The sequence below is a fragment of the Drosophila willistoni genome (assembly GCF_018902025.1).
Source record: "Drosophila willistoni isolate 14030-0811.24 chromosome 2L unlocalized genomic scaffold, UCI_dwil_1.1 Seg196, whole genome shotgun sequence".
Classification (NCBI taxonomy): domain Eukaryota; kingdom Metazoa; phylum Arthropoda; class Insecta; order Diptera; family Drosophilidae; genus Drosophila; species Drosophila willistoni.
The window spans coordinates 368,743-387,177 of NW_025814048.1; the positions used below are offsets into that span (position 1 = coordinate 368,743).

The 18,435-nt window shown below is 36.0% G+C and overlaps 3 protein-coding genes across 3 annotated transcripts; 1 reads left to right on the plus strand and 2 right to left on the minus strand.

The window, feature by feature from the left end:
• Window positions 1-335: 335 nt before the first annotated feature.
• LOC6639742 lies at window positions 336-1,475 on the minus strand. The gene is made up of 2 exons (XM_023181883.2): window positions 1,158-1,475; window positions 336-1,101 (listed from the first exon to the last, which is right to left on the minus strand). Exons 1-2 carry the CDS (start codon window positions 1,395-1,397, stop codon window positions 433-435), a joined length of 909 nt encoding a protein of 302 aa, XP_023037651.1. The 5' UTR covers window positions 1,398-1,475; the 3' UTR covers window positions 336-432.
• Window positions 1,476-1,587: 112 nt separating this feature from the next.
• LOC6639741 (SAM50-like protein CG7639) lies at window positions 1,588-6,649 on the plus strand. The gene is made up of 5 exons (XM_015178957.3): window positions 1,588-1,776; window positions 4,888-5,389; window positions 5,444-5,555; window positions 5,622-6,183; window positions 6,254-6,649. The coding sequence occupies exons 2-5, from the start codon at window positions 4,893-4,895 to the stop codon at window positions 6,403-6,405; spliced, it is 1,323 nt and encodes a 440-aa protein (XP_015034443.1). The 5' UTR covers window positions 1,588-1,776; window positions 4,888-4,892; the 3' UTR covers window positions 6,406-6,649.
• LOC6639740 (SH3 domain-binding protein 5 homolog) lies at window positions 2,571-14,835 on the minus strand. The gene is made up of 4 exons (XM_002062873.4): window positions 14,288-14,835; window positions 4,775-4,837; window positions 4,521-4,698; window positions 2,571-4,458 (listed from the first exon to the last, which is right to left on the minus strand). Exons 1-4 carry the CDS (start codon window positions 14,336-14,338, stop codon window positions 3,233-3,235), a joined length of 1,518 nt encoding a protein of 505 aa, XP_002062909.1. The 5' UTR covers window positions 14,339-14,835; the 3' UTR covers window positions 2,571-3,232.
• Between the last annotated feature and the right edge of the window lie 3,600 nt (window positions 14,836-18,435).

Here is an 18,435-nt window from a genome sequence, read left to right on the forward strand (position 1 = left end):
ATGAGCAAAATCAAAGTGCAGCGAAACGAAGGGCACAAAAAGGCGCTTTTGTAAAATCACAGCAATAAAATAAAAAAACAAAACAGAAATTATTAATGATGGGCATGGAATATAGATAAAATAAAAGTTGTGACAAATCGAAATTTGAAATTGCCTCCACACAAAAGTATCGACTTTTTGATAGCCCGACTATCGGTTTTGTGTGGCCCTAGATGGAGCCACACTGCCGTTGTTTCAACGAGCTATCAAATTTAAAATGTGAAATTTTTTTTTTATATTTTTAGTGCTTTGCTTCTAATCCAAGAAATCATTCTAAATTTAGTACTCAACCCGAAACAATTTAAAAACAAATTATATTTTTGACATTAACACTTTTCAGAATACTTTTCACTGTAAATGTGAGAGGTTCATCTATATAACATTTAAGGATTATTACTTATTGACTTTGGTGCATTTTATACCTTTGGATTGTAATTTACGCATTATATCGAGAGTTTGTTGGTTCTTCACGCCGTTTTTTGCCTCCGCTGTGGGTTGACTATTTAACTGGGTATTTCCACGTTTAACCTGAACGCCGCAGGCAAACAGTTTGTTAAGGATTTGTTGTGTACCGTCAGTGGGTGGGGATGTTGGGGCGTCGGCTTTCGGTGCGGGTTTGGCAATTATTGTGGGTGCGGACGAAATTGTTGATATCGAACCTTTTTGTAGCGTTGTTTTTTTAATAGCTGAAAACGCAATTTTTTCACTACTGTTAACACGCTGGAGATCTTCTTTGAGATTGGGCACCACAATGACCTGATCTGGATTTCTTTTCGCCTTGCTTGGCTTGGTTGCGCTGGTGAAGAGTTTTGATCGCTTCGGTGGCGGGGCACGATCTGGTAAGTTTTTATCCTTGGCTTTGGGTATATTTTGAATTTCTTTTTTGTCTTCCAGAGCTCGTTTGTAGTTTTTGACTCCATTTTTGTTGGTTGTCTGTTTGGTCTGTGGCGGCTCTTCGTCTGTATACCATCGAGGATCCTCCAACTCAGCCTGCCAGTCAATGTCATCCGATATATTACTAAAACTTATATTTTTTACTGCATCAATGTCATAGATTTGCAGCTACAGAAAAACAAATCTTTGGGTTAATGGCAATGATTATTAAGGTTTAATCTCACCTCTTGGCTGCCTTTAATTAGTCTTGTTTCTCGGTTAGCCTCATCGTAGCACAGCTGATCTGAGGGCGTTAGAATATGTTTTACCCCAGGACAATTATCCAAATGTTGTTCATAGGTCTTGAATGTAATAAAGTGGCCACTGCAACTCCGGCAGAGCATTATCAGGCGTCGATGCTCATCGTATAGTATATCGCCCAGGCGTATAGCAAGTAGACTTTTGAATTTTCGTCCTCGATTCATTTAATTTCGCAAAAATAGGGCGCCAAAAATTTATGTTTTGCAAAAGAAACAATTTTTTGTTGTTGTTATTGGCAAATTCGACAGTGTTTGCCAATGCGAAAAGTGCGAATTTCCGCATCGCGTTAGCCAACACTGGAAATATGAAACCGACTCCTAAATGAGCAGATGGTATTTTTTCTCCGCAAACGGTCACACTTTGTTATTGTTTTCATGTTGCGTTCAGAGCCGCGTGCGGGAAAAATTTGTGAAAATTAAATATCGGTACATACGCTGCGCGGTTCAATACCGACTCTATTTCTATATATTTTCTACTTAGTTCCTTACACTAGTCAAACAATTCGCGTATTGTGTTTTTAACCCGAATAAAACGTATTTACAGGTAAGTGAAGCTGCCCGACTTATGGCCGCCTAGAGCTTACATAATTTGAAAGCGAAAGAAACAAAAATCGCTTTTGCATTTGTGAATTGCAGGCATAATGACATCATACTTAAAAATTAAGAGGCTAAACTATATTTGTTTTGATTTGTAAGCTAATTTTGAGATTGACAATTATGACATTGTTTGTAAATGTCAAAGAACATAAAGAAAATATCGTATAATCGAAAAGAACATTTTTGTCGCTATCTAAACATTAAGTGCTATTGATTATTGATAATTCTTCTCTTCTGTTTTAGAAACAATAACTTTGGTCTCTAATTGCGTGGCATAAAAATAACTTCTTGCTTTATTAAATAACTTATTAAAGTGGTTTCTCATAACCCAACTGTCGCATATTTACCATTTATTCAATGCAATTGCATAAGCTAATTAACAAGACTTTTCTTCAGACACATTAGACCAATAAGTAGACTTAAAACTGAACCGTTTTAAAAATTCATAACATTGACATTTGATAAGCCAATCAAAAACAAGGAATAAAATGTTAGGAAGTGAAGTTTAAAAAGTATTATTGCAAAACGTCACAACTGGCAATACCAATAACAATAATTAATAATAATACGAACAATAATTATAAAAGGAGCTTTGCTAACCTACAAATACCAAAAGGTAGCTTGCTATTTTCTTGCTTTTGGAATAATTTTTTTTTATTAAAATGAACTAAGCTTACCGTCAGTAGGGCCCTAGATATCCACATAATTCCAATAAAAATTAAAAAGACAACATTCTATACATTTTTGATTTAAATTTGTAATTTATTTTCAAATTTGAAATTTGCTTGTTTTTTGTGTTGATTTTTAATTTATTACATTATCTATATTTATATACATATAGACCTGCTTAAAGATTCAACCGATCCAACTAACTTGTTCTAATCCACTTTTTTATTTTGAGAATAATTCGCTTAACAATCTAATTGAATTCGCTACAATTTCCGTTTCTCTCATTTCGTTTTGTTGTACGTTTCAAATATATTTTTAGACTAAATTACAATATCGATTTAGTGCAAATTGGTGTACAATTTAAATTAGTGAGTTTTCTTTATGTATTAGACATTAAACTTAAAGCTGCTTATTTTATTTATTTCCATTTTTACTTTTTCGGCAAATCACATGAACATTTACATAGTTAACTTGGAGTGTGGGGGGAGGGAGGCTTGTGTGAGAGGGAACAAAAATAATACAAAGACGACATTTATACGAAGTAAAATCTAAGTATATATATATCCATCTAGACATATATATATAGATACAAAATGGTTGATACGCGACAGTACTTAAATGCGGCATATATGTATATTTTAATTATAAGTATTATTAATATTATTCATTTAATATAAACAAATTTGATATAGGCTTGTGAGAACTGCCTAGAACGAGGAGGGCGCGAGGACACATTATTCTAAAGAACGTCGCCTCAGTTGCTTGCGAACTCCCACCAACGCGGCGCTGCTGCGATCTAGTAGTTCGTTCGATAGCCTGGCAAGTAGAGGCAACTCACGCATGGAAACATTTACTGAGGGAAGGGGAGCCAGTTGCTGTTGTAATTTCTTTAAGGGAGTGGGTGTGGGGGCAAGTAACTGCTGCTGCTGTTGATGATAATGATGACGTGGTGTATGCGGCAAACTTTTTACCATTGGCTCACCCACTGCTTCCGGCTCCACATCGGTGTGACGGTGTAGCGCCTCAGCTCCTAAGGAATCGGGACGTTGTTCTGTTGTTGCTTTTGATTTCCGTTGCTGCTGCCTTTTGGCCACCTCTTTGAGCATCATTAGATGATCCAATTTATCCACAGTGGCCTTTAATTCATGCTCCCATACATCATTTAGCTGTTGCTGTTGACCATCTCCACCCTCAATGGGACGAACAGCCAAGATTTTCACTCTCTGACGCAATGCCTCCAAATCGGATTCGTCGACAATGCCACGTAATTCACTTGCTCCCGTCTCATCGTAATCGCAAGCATCTTCATCCTCATCTTCTGTTTCGTTAGCTTGACTGGGCTTACTTGCATCTACTCCTGGTAGAGCAGCAGCTCCCCCTCCTCCGCCCAATGACATTTGGCTGCCTGCTATGGAAGGATAATCACACTTCTCCAATTCCATTTCAAAATCTGGCAAAGATGGCAAAGCACTAGATGTGGGTGTATTAAGTTCGGCACCCACTCCAGGTTCTCTCATGCCCGGCGGTGGTGGTGGAGAACCACTTAAATCTCCACGTTGCCTATGTATATCCTCACTTATCCTCTCTAGGTTACGCAGGGCCCGTGAGTAAGTGCTCTTGGCGGTAGCCACTTGCTGTTGCAGTTCGCCTATTCGATTTTTTTGAGTCTGCAATTGATCCTGACACACTTGCTTCTCCTCGAAATAGGGACGCGACTTGTTGATACTTCTACGAAAACGATCCTCCAGCTGTTGCAGCTTCTGTTCAGCGGTGTGAAAGAGACGAGTGCGTCGCTGATGCTCGGCATGGCAATCAGCTTTCTGGGTTTCGGCATCCATAACTTTTTGTGTGGCATGATTGAGCATCTCTTGCCAGGCATTATCGAATTGCCATTCATGCGAGTTGGACATGAAACGTTGTTCAGCCAAAGCCACAGTCTCCTTGGCTGCAGCATGGATTTCTAAAGGGATACAACAAAAATATTTAATAGGCACTCGGTTAAGATTTTGGATATCCCTTTACCATTTGCTCGTTGAAATTTAACTGCTGCCTGCTGGCATTCAACTTGTGCCTCCCGTGCCTTGTCCAATGCCTCGTAATATGGACGAGCCTTTTCAATGCAGTTACCCAATTTCTTGGAAGAAAGTTTCAAGCGACGTGTCGACTCATTCAACAAGATGCGAAATGTGGAATTTGCCTCCTAAAAACAAGAGAAAAGCGAAAATTAAAGGCATATGGTAAAGTTACCCATGAGTAACTCAATATATAAAACTTACCTCCAATTCAATTTCCAGTTTATTAATCTCATCCGTTGCGCTATTAAGATTCTCCAATTCAATCTATATAAATAATATAAATTTAATTAATATAATTTACTTTCCTTTTGTAGTAACAATGTCTCAGTCCCAGGCAAAGGAACCCAAATATGATCTAACAAAAATATCTGCACGTGTGGATCGTGTTAAGGTCAGTGGATTGCTGCGTACCCACAATGATTATGTGATGCGAGCAGCCGATGGCCTCTTCAAAGCTGCCAATTTCCAGGAGCTTATGATGGAGGCCATGTCCGCAAGATCCTATTTACATGAATTGGGAATTTTCAAGGATGTGAGCGTGCATATTGATATAAGTCGTGGTGCAGATGCCACACCCGGACAGGGTTATGAGGTTACACTTAGTGGCAAGGAATATAGTCGTGTGATGGGTTCAGCTGGCACAGAGATTGGACAAAATGAAGGATCGCTGAGGACCGAGCTAACTATACCAAATTTATTTGGACGTGGCGAGAGCATCTCATTGCAAGGCACATACAGCAGCACGAGAGCCAATGATTTGCAATTGAAATTCTGGAAGCCATTCTTTCACACACGTTTTCGCGAAAACCGACCAGAGTAAGTTCAACGAACTTTGACACTTGACTAGGGCTGACTCCTATTTCTTTACAGAATATCGCTAAGCATATTTCGCCAAACCGATCGCTTCGATATAAGTTCATTTCAGACCACCAATTTGGGTTATGTGGCCGATTTTTCAGTGCATACTATGCTGGGATTAGATGTAAGTACTTCAGATCGATTCCTTTCTTAAACTCAGCTCCTTCAACTTATTATATTTCTCTTTCAGTTAACCCACTCATTGCAATATGAAAATTCTATACGTGAGTTGAATCTACTCAATAATAAATCGGCTCCATTTGGAATTAGAGAGCATTGTGGACCCAAATTGGCATCATTGTTGCGCTATTCTGTAGTCTATGACAACCGAGATGGCACTGTCTTTCCAACGCGAGGCATTTTATTAAAATCAACAAATGAATATTGTGGTTTGGGTGGCAATGTGGCCTATGTCAGCAGCACAGTCCATGGTGAGGTTAATGTTCCTCTCATACCTGGAATTGTGGCACAATTTTGTGGCCGCGTGGGCATCATGAAGGAGACAAAGAACACGACACAGCTGCCTATAAGCAACCTATTCTACTGCGGTGGCCCTCTGACTCTGCGAGGCTTTAAATTTGGCGGCGCTGGGCCAGTTATGGAAGGCACGCCAATCGGTGCTCAGACGTTCTGGTGTACGGGTGCCCATATCTGGGCCCCATTGCCCTTTGCGGGAGTCTTTAAGAGTTTTGCAAACAATTTCAGACTGCATTTCTTTTATAATTTCGGCAATAGCAATAATTTTAGTACAGGTAAATCAAGAATACGATTCCCTTCTCCTTCTCTTCTTTAGTAAGAGAATTTTGTTTCCGTTTTTTGCAGAAAATATGCGAAGTGCTTTTGGCATGGGTCTGGCCCTCAAATTGGCGGAACGAGCAAGAATTGAACTTAACTATTGCATACCTGTGAAACGACAAAATACTGATAAAATCTCAAATGGCTTTCAATTTGGCATTGGCTATGAGTTTGTCTAATCGAATAATCCTTTTGAGAACGTTATTAGAGTCACAAAAAATGTCCTTACCCCACCACACACAGAGAGACATCTACCTTAACTAGAACCAAGTCATATTTAATTGTTTTTGTTTGTATTTCCCATTCGTCAAATGCATTTGAAAAATTTCCTAAAACAAATTGATTTAAGTAAGCTTAAGAATCGTGTACATAATACTTAAAGACATTAAAACGAGATTGTTAAACGATCTGAGGAAAAAACTATATGGGAAGCGTTTTTAGATACATGATAACTTGCCAAAAAAAAAAAATTCTAGAACAAATTATCAAGACGTACTTTTAAAAATTTAGACTAAACTGCAGTTACTTTTTGTAATGTGTCTAAATTTTGTTATGCTTATCTTCAGTCCTGTTTTCAAAATTGATTTGCCGAAAACAGAATTAAAATGTTAAACTTTGAAAAATTTGTTCACATCTGCGCGTAGTTTAACTAATTCTAATACATAGTAATGTACCAAAATAGTTGGATGTAGTTTATAATGTCAAATTAGAGAATAACGCGTAATGAAATTTGTAAACAGCGTATGCTCCGTGGTGTGAACAAAACCCTATGCTTGCTATAGCCCCAAATGTGGAATTAGAAATATGCTTTTCGAGCAGCATATTTCAAAGTAAACCACTGTGGGGCAGAAGAAAAGGCAGCGCCCCTTTACAGTAAAAATCACTTGAAACACAGTAAATAAATTTCTATTAATAAAAATTTGTCTTTGCAAGCGGCGACCGCGACCGGCATTTGAACTCGGCCGTCGTTGAAAGAAAACACAGAGGCATCTCAACGCTCAACGCCATTCTGACATTATCGAAACAAGCTTACTAAACGAGCATATAAAAACAAATTAGCATTCAACGAAAGCATGAAATGTTAACGAACTATGGAGGGTAGTTTTGTGGCGATTTTTTATAATTTTTCGAAGAGAGAAACGGAATATATTCACTATGTGAAGATAGATGCCCTCATACAAATTTTTCCCACAAAGTTAGGGTATAAAGTTATGCCAGGCCCCTTTGATTGAGGTGAGTTTTCTTTGTTTTTTTTCAGTTTGCTGATATTTCGTTAAACAATTCACATATGCGAGCATGTCGGATGTTGTTGGTGGGAGGCGTGTCATAAGTATCGGCTCATGGATCGCTGAACAACAGCCGGGCAGACGGCGGTGATGTTTGGTTGAAAACTTAAACTGGTTTTAATTATAATTTTTTTTGTGTATGTGTCCCAGTTAAAACAGTTCACCACATACAAAGGGCTCAGAGCCCCTCTTCTTGACCATCATTATCTCAAAAATGGATTGATTTAAATGCCAAGAGATCACAGAGAAAAAAATTTAAAACTGGTTTCATGAGGTCTAAAGTTTGTTCAAGTACCTTTGCATCAGAGAAACCAGTTTCAAGTTGAACTTTCCTGGAATTTAGTGCTTAAGTTTTGGACTTTTAAAAAGGAAGTGGTTTTTGAATAACTTTTCTTTGTGGCTGTTGGCTGTGGCTTTCTTTCCCATTGGAAATTTGCCTAACTGAAATTCATTTTTCGGTTGGCTAATTAAAAGTTTGCCAACTAATTCAAGTGTGGAACATGCAATAGACAGACACAATGTACAGTTAACAGTAAATAACTTGGTAATGATACACCCCCAAACAAAACTAACAACTACATTTGTTGGTTACCTTCCCTCTTTACAGTGTGTGCAATGGCCCTAGTCCAATCATTACTGTGGTTATCAGTGGCAGTCTACCCAGTGCCACATTGCGTATTTGCATATGCCGGCTCAAGTAATTCGCCACTTAAGATTTTAAAATTTGCAGCCATTGAGAAATTAGCAGGACTTGTTTTTTATGAACATAATCCAGGAGGCTCTATTAGAATATAGACCACTCACAAAACAATGGCGGATGTAGGCTATATTTTTAGTTGGATGTCATAGTTTTATTTATACAAATATATTAACTATAATTATAGATTCGAATATGCTGGCAAGTTCAAATTTAGTTTCCATGGTCTTGAAAAAATTATATTTTAATTTTCTTAATATGGCGAAAGGTAATTATTTGCATTAAACTTATGTTGTTAGCACCTAAGAAGGAAGACATTATTTTGGTGAGCACGCTGTGCTTCTAACCGCTTACAAAATACTAAAGTAAAATAAACTGGAGGAAAACCCAATGATGACCTCCATTACTATAAATGTTTATATGTACATACATAACAACATGCATACATCCCTATTGGAAAAGACCTATTTAGAGGAAAAATATCTTTTTAAAATTGTTGATCGCTGCAAGCTGACGAGTAAATACGTAAACAATTTTTTTTTGTATAAAAAATTAAATTTTTTTCATGGCTCAGCCAAATTGTTTAAATATTTAAGCAATGCTATGCATATTTTACCGCAATGTAAATTTTACTTCGAGAATGAAGAAATATAAGCAAAAATATTTTTGTTCTAAAAAAAAAAAATTTAAATGGCGATAAACAATTTTCAGCAAATTGTTTCGCAAATGAATAAACAACAAATAAAGAAGCGGTCTCTATTCTTCTATTTCGCTTTTTCTCTCTATATTGATTGAATCATCAGCCGACACGACGGAGAGGGAGGGAGTTGGGATTGAGACAAACCATCACGGTCAAGTCAAGTATCAACCTCAAATGTTAGCAAAACACGCAATGTACAGGTCTTCTTCTCTTCTCTCCTCTTCCCATTTCCACAAAAAAGGATATTTAAAAAGTTGAGTCATGTATGTATAAACTAAAAATAGGTAGAACAAATGTGTCCTCCAAACAAGGAGCGTCGTTGTCTACCGAAAGATTCAATATCAATATACAATTGTTTGAATGTGTGTATACATAAATATATATGCTGGTTAGTTAGGCTTGGTTCTATATTGGGCAACAAAAAATCATCATCAGACAAGTAGACGCCCTTTTGATGTAATAAAAAAAAAATAAGTGTATGATTACATTTGTCAGATGATGATGACGATGGTACCCGCTCTTGGTTAGTGTTCTGGGTTTTAATTTCACCAGAATTACTATGCAATACTACAATACAAATACTATACTTTTAACTAGTTGCTTATTTTGTAATTTATTAATTTTTCAGCTGTAGGCAGTTTTTATAAGCTTAGGTAATTACAAATCTCTTTAAATGAAACCTATTTCCCATTCGAATCGAATTGCAATCAAAGTAAGAAATTAAATTGAATTTGGAGTAGGAATTTAGAGCCACTTCTAATATGTATTACAATTTATATACATGTGTATGTACTTTTGAAATAATGACGTGACAAATAAAACTCAGCGGAAAACCCCCAAACATTAGCTTGAAATTCATAACTATACCCACCCTGTTTGTGTGTGCGTGTGGCTGTTCGCACAAGAAAAAGGCCAATACAAGTTTGACGAACTAAAGCCAAAACCGTAGCTGGTGGCGTGATGACGCTGAGACTCTGACCTGACCTACATGTAACACAACGTGATGGTGGTTGTTGTTAGCCCCCTCTTTCCATCCCTTCCCTCACATTTTCTTTTCCATTTGCCCATTTGCAAAAAAGGAAATGCGAACTGTAATGGAAACCTTATTTATTCATCGATTCGCGGGCTTTTTCCTTGCGTAATTCATCTTAGGGAAGGAGGTTGATGCAGAAAAGGACATTCAACTCGTAACGATTTGCGTCATTAGTGAACTACTTAGGTAAGCATGTAGCTGAAACCAGAGCAAAATTTACTTATAAATGTTCATTAATCTTGAAAATGTTATGTAAAACAAATTAAAACAAGATTTTGTAAGAAAATGTAGTTTAAAACTATATTCAAAGGACAACGATTTAATTATTATATATTATAACTGCCTAAAACCCTTTTAGAAAAGCTATACAAAAAATTCCATAAATAGGGAGTAATTCACGTCACTGGAATTGTTTGCGATACTTCCTCATCCACGAATTGACCTTGAATCGTTTCGACGGATCTTGCTCTCAGACACGGACACTTGTTACGTCGTCTACATTTATATTTATAGATTAAGGAATGAAAAAGCTAAAGACAAAACAATTGTAGGAAATGTTTTATAAAAATAAAACAAAAATGTTGATTTCATTCAACTGTGACTTGCACTTACTAACTGGCCATTTCTTTCTCCCCTCGTCACCCCTGTCTGCTATCATTAGTCTGCGTTTGGCAAGCGCAAATTTATCAATCAATGAGGCATACACAAATAAAATGCATTCCCTCTAGTCACCAGATGGCTCCATAGACATTTTCCACCCCTCTTCGCTGTGGCAAGCGAGAGAGTTAGCATTCATTAAAGCAATTTGAATTAATTGGCATATTGCCATAAACAAAATTATTTAAGTGTGCTGTTTTTGCTATCTTGTAGTGAATACGAGAAAGTATTCGATGTCATTTCCTCCTCAATATGTGATAAGCAAATCTTATCGCTCTACACAAACAACTAAATACTAATGACTTTTGATTTTAGCTTTGTTTTGCGAATTGCATGATAACCTTTCCTATAAAAAAATGTCTATATTTACAACATCTCTATGACGATTTGCTTTCTCTTAAGATGGCTTGAATAACAATTAACCTTTTGAAATAGAACTAGGTTAAGCTAACCAATTGTTATGATGCAAGCAGTTTGAAGGGCCATTAAAAACAATTAATATACTGAAAAACGAAAGTAGGCCAACAAGAAACCGGAACAATTTCGGTTTTAATCATGCTTGTAATGATTACTGTATAGTAAGCGTTGAAATATTAAGTTTTTCATTTGACAGTTTTATGCAAAACGGTTTTGGTATATGTTAATTTACAATAACTTGGAAATCGCAATTGTAATTTCTAAGTGTAATTATAGTACGACCATTTCTGCCCCTCCAGGTTTGAGTCATCAAACATACATATGTATATATCTATAGATATATAGAATCAATTGACTGTCACGATATACTGATTCATTTGCTTTATTTTTGGTGTCATGTTCTCTCACCTTGCCAGACATTAATTTGTATTAGTCACTGGGCTTACACTTGCTTGCTTTTGTTTTTTTTTTTTTTTTTTGATAAAACTTTCCTTCGCTAATCTAAGTATTAAATGGTACAAGGCTAACAGAAGTTGAGTACAAAAATAAAAAATAATAATAATTATTAAAGACTTAAGTTTATAAAGAATTAACACATCTATGATAAGTTTCGTGACGAAGAAAGTTGCCTAAAAATAACGAAAAATAAATAAAAACAAAAAATCTCCCACACTGAATTTGAAGTCTCGACCAGGCGTGTGGCCATTTTTAATACCCATTTTGGTATACATGAGTAGAATGAATGTTTGTGACATGGTAAGTGGAGGTACTGGCAGAGGTATAGCACGGAAACGTGAGGTTAAAATTAATATTATTAAAGGCAGATGAAGGTAGAGTCATGGAAAAAGGTTATCTTCACCCCAAATGACAAATCCTCGGGAAAAAACATGGAACTTTTCCTTTTAGCTTTTCAACGGCCCTGGGTACTTGAGTTGACTTTTAACTAGTTTTCTTGTTTTTCCACCATACAAACAGGGTATCAAAAAGTCATCATCATCATAATACTTATTATACGCAATTACTTTTGTTACTGTTGTTGTATAAGCCAAACAGTAAATGAGAGGAAGAAATAGAGAGAGAGAAACAAAAACAGCTGTCACTTGACGCAAAAAACTAAATAGACTTTGTGTTGGCATATCGCATTTTTTTTAGCTTTGCTTTGTTTCTTTGCGTTTTGTACGTCATCAAGATACTTTTTTTCTCCTTTTTGTTGTTGATGATAAGATTTAGCGAAAAGGTAAAACAAAAACCGGACTTTTTTTTTGCTCAAGATTGTTCTCATTGATAAAATGTGACGAAGAAACTGAAGAGGAAGTCAACTATAAAACATTTTCTATGCGATATTATAAATATTTTTATTCGGCATTGCCATTGACATTTCATGTTTATTGTTAAATTTTGTTTTCAAACACACATTTTTGATGCAATTTTTTCCGTCCGATTAAATCATGTGATTTCTAGCGATCGAAAGCGGCATGTGATGTGCCTTTGGCCCAGCCTTTCTCTGGGATCCCCCACTGTGCAAGAGGTGGAGGGAGGAGCGGCGATGAAGGCTGTTTAGATTTGAAAATTTCTCTGTCTATTCTATAATTAAGCCCAAAGTCATTAATGGAATGGAAATGTAGTAGAATGTTGTAAAATATCCCTTGCGTGGCAAAACCTCTTCATAAGCCTTTAAAATGTTAATCTCTCTCTCTAGGAAACTTAAACTACATTTTTTTCCTACACTTACCTGAGGTTATCACTTATTGGGAAAACCAAAATGATCAGCAGACCCTAGGGAATGAATTGATTCTGGCTAAAACCCCATAAACGTCCTCTTTAATGTTTTTCATTTTGCTGTTTTGGGAAATTCCCGTCTAAAGTTCGTGAGATTTACTTCAATCTGCGAGAATATGACCAGATGGAAGCATTAATGTCTAAGTGACTCCCAAATAATCTAGTCAAGTAGCATTCAAGTCATCCTCTTTAAATGTTAAGCATCAAGAGCCGGTTACCTTTTGGATAATTGCAAACCTTTAACTAATAGTCAAGACTTAATCGAAGCACAAGACCCTCTCTTAGTTTGTTTTGGGTAAAGATGTGCCGATTTAAAGGAGAGATGTCCATAAGATTTATGATATTTTATTTAATTGTTTGTCAGAGTTTCGTAATTTATTATTTTTCGTTTTGTTGCGTAGCTTAAGATTGAATAAATCTTAATTTATGCAAACTGCGCCACGGGCTATGAACTCAAACTCGACTCGCACATGTCTCTCTCTCTCTCTCTTTCTCTTGAGAAACAACAAATTCTGTGTTTACGATACAATCAACGCCTTAATGACACCCTGTAGTTAAGAACTTACAAGATGCCATAAGGATGGAGAGGAAACTTTTGTGAAACTTAAAAAATAAAATTTAATAAATCAATACTAACAATAAGATGTAGGACGAAATGTTTTATCTATTCAAGGAGAATTAAAAATTTTTTTTAAATAATTCTAAAAATGGCATAGTTTTGTCGATATTTAAATAAAAGTTTGAATCATTCGGGGTACTTCAAACTCAATATTATCTAAGAATTGAAATGCAGTGAAATGGAGAAAATGTTGACATAATCTTTAAAATACTCAACATTCTTCATAATGTGTGTCAAATGTGTGTGTTGTGTTTTAACAATCTCGCATTGTGTTCTTAATCTAAATACTAATACATATAACATGTAATGTAAAAGTCTATGCTGTTCTTCTGATTTTTGTTAACAATTTTTTTGATTTCAAAATCCCCTGTTACCTTTTTGTTGACTACTACAGGGTATCGAAAACAACAATATATTGTTGTTTTTCCATTTTTTTGTTATTGTTATTTGTTGTTGTGTGTTGCGTATGTGCTTTGGTATTTCCATTTATTAAATTTGTATGCATATGCGACAACAGCGAAGATATTTGGGCTGCTGCACTTGAAGAGGGAATTGGAGGAATACACAACTGTATATAAATACATATATACATGTAGAGAGCGACAATAAAAGTAGATTACTTGGAAACCAACAAAAGGAAGGAAAAACACTTGACAAGGATATGTCCGTGAAACAGGCATCAAAATGCATGGGTGTATGTGTGAGAAAATTCCTTAAAAGGAAAAGATGGCAATTAAACTAACAATGATTCGCGTAAGCGAGAGAGCAAGCGAGAGAGGGAATAACCGTGCCAAGGTACTACCTGGCACTGTGTGTCCACAAATGATGGAGGGGGAGCGGGGGAGACCACCTTGATTCCTCATCTCTTCTTACCTGAATTTGCGGGTCCAGCTCGCTGTCTTCAGTGTTTTTAGTGTTCGACATTTTAGCGGAATTTAGTTGGAAATTAAACCTTTTTCCTTCTTTCGTCTACGCCTCCGCCGCGACTCAATTAGATTTTCACTTTTGTTGGGTGTAATTTATTGTTGCTGTTGCTTTTCAATTGAAAGCCATTTGCATACGTATATGCATGTGTATTCGATTGCACCAAAACTGTTTAATATTATTATGTAAATTTCACTTTGCAAAATTTGATTGTTTTAAACAATTTCGAGCATTTTTTCTCTCTTCTTTTACTGCGTGTTTTACTATGCCGTAGTGACTAAGAGAAGAGGGGAAGAAAGAGAGTATGACTACGCGTTAACTATTGTCTCTAATTTAATATTTATATATTCAATTAATTATTTAACACCGAACCTTAATTTAATTATGCATTTCTTTTAATTTCTTTCTCTCCCTAAAATTATCCTAAATTACGAGACACGAACATGCACTACGCCAACGACGCGTCCGAGCGAAATTTTCCGAACAAAACAAAAACAACCACAGCGGCCAATTCGCTCACACAACATGAATTCGCTCGGCAAACATGAATTCGCTCAGTTAATATGAACTCGCTTTGCCAAAATGAATCGCTCAGCCAAAACGAAATTCATTCTGTCGTGGCGAAACGTTATAAATAAAGCCTAATTAAGGGCCAAGCTTTATTTTAAGTAGTTTAAACTTGTCATATTTTTTCTTGGTTGGGAATTTTAGTTGAGCCATAAGCAATTTTTGGTTGACTAATTCTCTTCTTTTTATTTAATTTCAAATGTAAGCAATAGGGTTGTCAACTCAGCGAATATATTGCGTGGGATTGATAATTTTTAAATTTTTGAATTTGTAATATAATAATAATTTGTTCACCAATTTCGCTAAGTTTTTTTTGTTTTTCTGGGACATGCTTTATATATTTTTGCATTCGCAAAATCGAATAAAATCGTTAAATCCAAAAACAGATTATTTTGCTTTCTTTACCAACTATCGAAAATGCTATTGGTAATCGTTTCTTCTAATGTGCCAATCGGTACTAGTGAGTCCAAAAATAGTTCCAGATTTCTGTTACACCAAAAATTTCTTATGGCTCAACTAAAATTCTCAACCAAGAACAAATATGACAAGTTTAAACTACTTAAAATAAAGCTTGGCCCCTAATTAGGCTTTATTTATAACGTTTCGCCACGAATTGCGTTTTGGCTGAGCGAATTCATGTTGGCCAAGCGAATTCATGTTAACTGAGCGAATTCATGTTGTCTGAGCGAATTGGCCGCTGTGGAACATGTTCCACAGGAACCTTTGATCCTGGAACCTGTGCCACTGGTTCCACCCTCGCCATCCGATTCTGTGGAATAAGAAAAATTTGAAAAGGGAAAAAATATACAAATGTACTTACGTCCGCAATTTTCTGGACAGCGTCTTTGGTGGCGGCAATCTGCTCCATCGCAGATTTCAAGCCACTCTCCGCAACGGTTTGGAGCAGATCCAAAAAGGAAAAGGAAATCTGTTTACAATGTTTATAATGCATACTCTTGAAATACTTACATTTCGGTGGGATTCCAACGTCAGTTGGAAACCCTTTCCGGGTTTAATTTGAATCTGTAATTCGAAATAATGTTTATGTATTTCTATATTTAACAAATCTATTGTCTTAAAACCTACCAAGGGGGGCAAAAACAACTCGTCGTTGCTTATAAAAAAAGCCTGCTCCATGAATTCGCCAAGCGAATTGAAATTTTCGAGGATTCTGTCCTCCACATTGTCCTTATATGTTATTCCATATTCCTTGAATTCCGAAATGCCCTCCTGAATTTTAAAATCCCCAATTCTCTATAAAACTGCAATTTGAGCAGGAGCAACATTGTATTTTAGGCTTTCCATTTTTGTTTTTCTTTCAATTGTAATTTTTCTTCTATTTGACAGTTCATCTTAATATATTATACACATCTAAAAATAGATATATTTAATATATTATACATATTTTAAGGTAAACGTCATACGTTCGTCTCTCTATTGGAAGCCTTTTTTGCAAATACCTCTGACATGATACATTTTTACAATATTCATATATCAATATGATCCATTTCATACCCCTAACATTGGCCTATATAAAGGCCCCAAATTTATTAATAAACAATCATTACTAGCCTGACTATGTTCTACATTTTTTACTATTCTATGTAAAATGTAAGTTCCTTGTGACTTATTGTTAGATATTGAATATGATTCATTCCCTTATTGTGTATGTCACACACTAGGACTAGGAATATTTTCATCTTGGGATGATTCATTTTGTGTTGACCTCACTCAGAGGACCCAAATAATTCAAGTTTGTCTAATCAGCAAATCTTCCCATGGCCATCAAAATCAACAATTAACTAATATTTCGGGTATTAGAAATCTGATCTGCCTTCAAGTCTTATGTTGTTATTCTTCTCAAACTCGTTCTGTTTATAGATACACACTCAACAACGACTTTCTTCTGACACAGCGGATCATTATGGCTTATGTGTGAATGGTCGATTATGGGAACCGAATACGCGATCGCCTACGCAAATTAGCTTTTGGATTTAAAAAAAAAATAAACATTAATTTTAACAAATAAAAATGTTGTTTTGCAATGAACCGTCATTTGTTTGCCATATGACTCATATCTAGCTTTTTTCAATTCTATAATAATCCTGCTACCCAGAGGGATAAATTCCCCCAAGAAATGATGCACAAGAAATCGTTGCACGTATTCACTTTGATTCAAGCAGAAGAAGAAGACAATATATGGCCTGAAATTTGTGTTAAGGTCAGGGTGACCAACAATGTTTTATATGAGGCATTTTTCAATATTTTTGCAATAAAAAAATGTTGTTGTTTTTTTCTATAGAAGATGCGTCCAACTGGTTCGACGATGACTCTGCCTGGGACTGGTCTCTCAGCGATCAACTCAACTCATTTGACTTTTGAACATTTTTTTCGACTCGTTTTTTTTTGTTGGTTTGAAAAACGTTTTCATGTGGGCCGCGCTTGCAGTTAACAATTGCATTTATTGAATGTATAAAAGAAACATAAACAAACAGAAAACCAAAAAATTCATTTTAAAAAAAATACAAAATTTCTTGCGAAATCATAAACAAATTGCGGGGCATGTTTTTTAACCTTTTCATTTTACACATGGCAAAAAAAAACTTAAAAACGGAAATATTTAGAGGCTGGAGAGACAACAGTAAAGCAGATTTATTTTTGCATAAACGTCTGACAAATCTGAAAAATGTTTGTGAAATTAATGATTATAAACAAATAATAAGAGAAGGCAGGTGAAGGGTCGTTTGCCCCAAAAAGTGGAAGAGAAATGATGCGACGAAAATTAAAACCAAGTCGTGTCGATTACGCAGAGCATATTTAACGCAGCAGCTAGAGAGGATAGCGTGAGTTTAATAAAAATTTAGTTAGTCTACTGGTTTAAATGAAATAACTAAAGGTTAAGTTAACGAAAGAATATGGCGACATTACAATATTTTGGATTTTTGGGACCCCAAAAATTTGTATACCTTTTTCCAAGTTTTTTATAATTTGCACGACTTTTCGGGCACCTTCAATATTGGACATTATCTTCATCTGTTGTTATTGTTGTCTTCGTCATAATGATGGTCGTTTCCTAACCCTCGAGCCAAGTTTTAAGCCCTCATCGCTCCCGCTGACTAAGCTGACTCTATTAAAGTAAATAATATATACGGCGTGAATGCTGTCGCTTTTGCCATGCATTGTTGTTGCTTATCTGCCTACCGCTGACTCTGCTGACTTTGCGTTTTCTGCAGCAGCAGCAGCAGTCGCCTCATCAAAAACTTGGGATGCCATCCAATTCCTCCCTCCTCCGCATGATCCCTCACCATCTGTTAACAAAACTTCATGCTGCCATTGTTATGGGTAAAAACCAAATGAAATTTATAAAAATGGAAAAAAAAACAAACCAAACAAAACAAAACAAAACTGAAAAAACGTTTGTTTTCGTAATACAATTTTGATTACTTCTTTGACACCGCCTAGCCCCCCTTCCCCGCCAAACATCTCCATCACTGTAGAGTGCCCCGCTAGCGCCACTTCTCTAGGCGTTT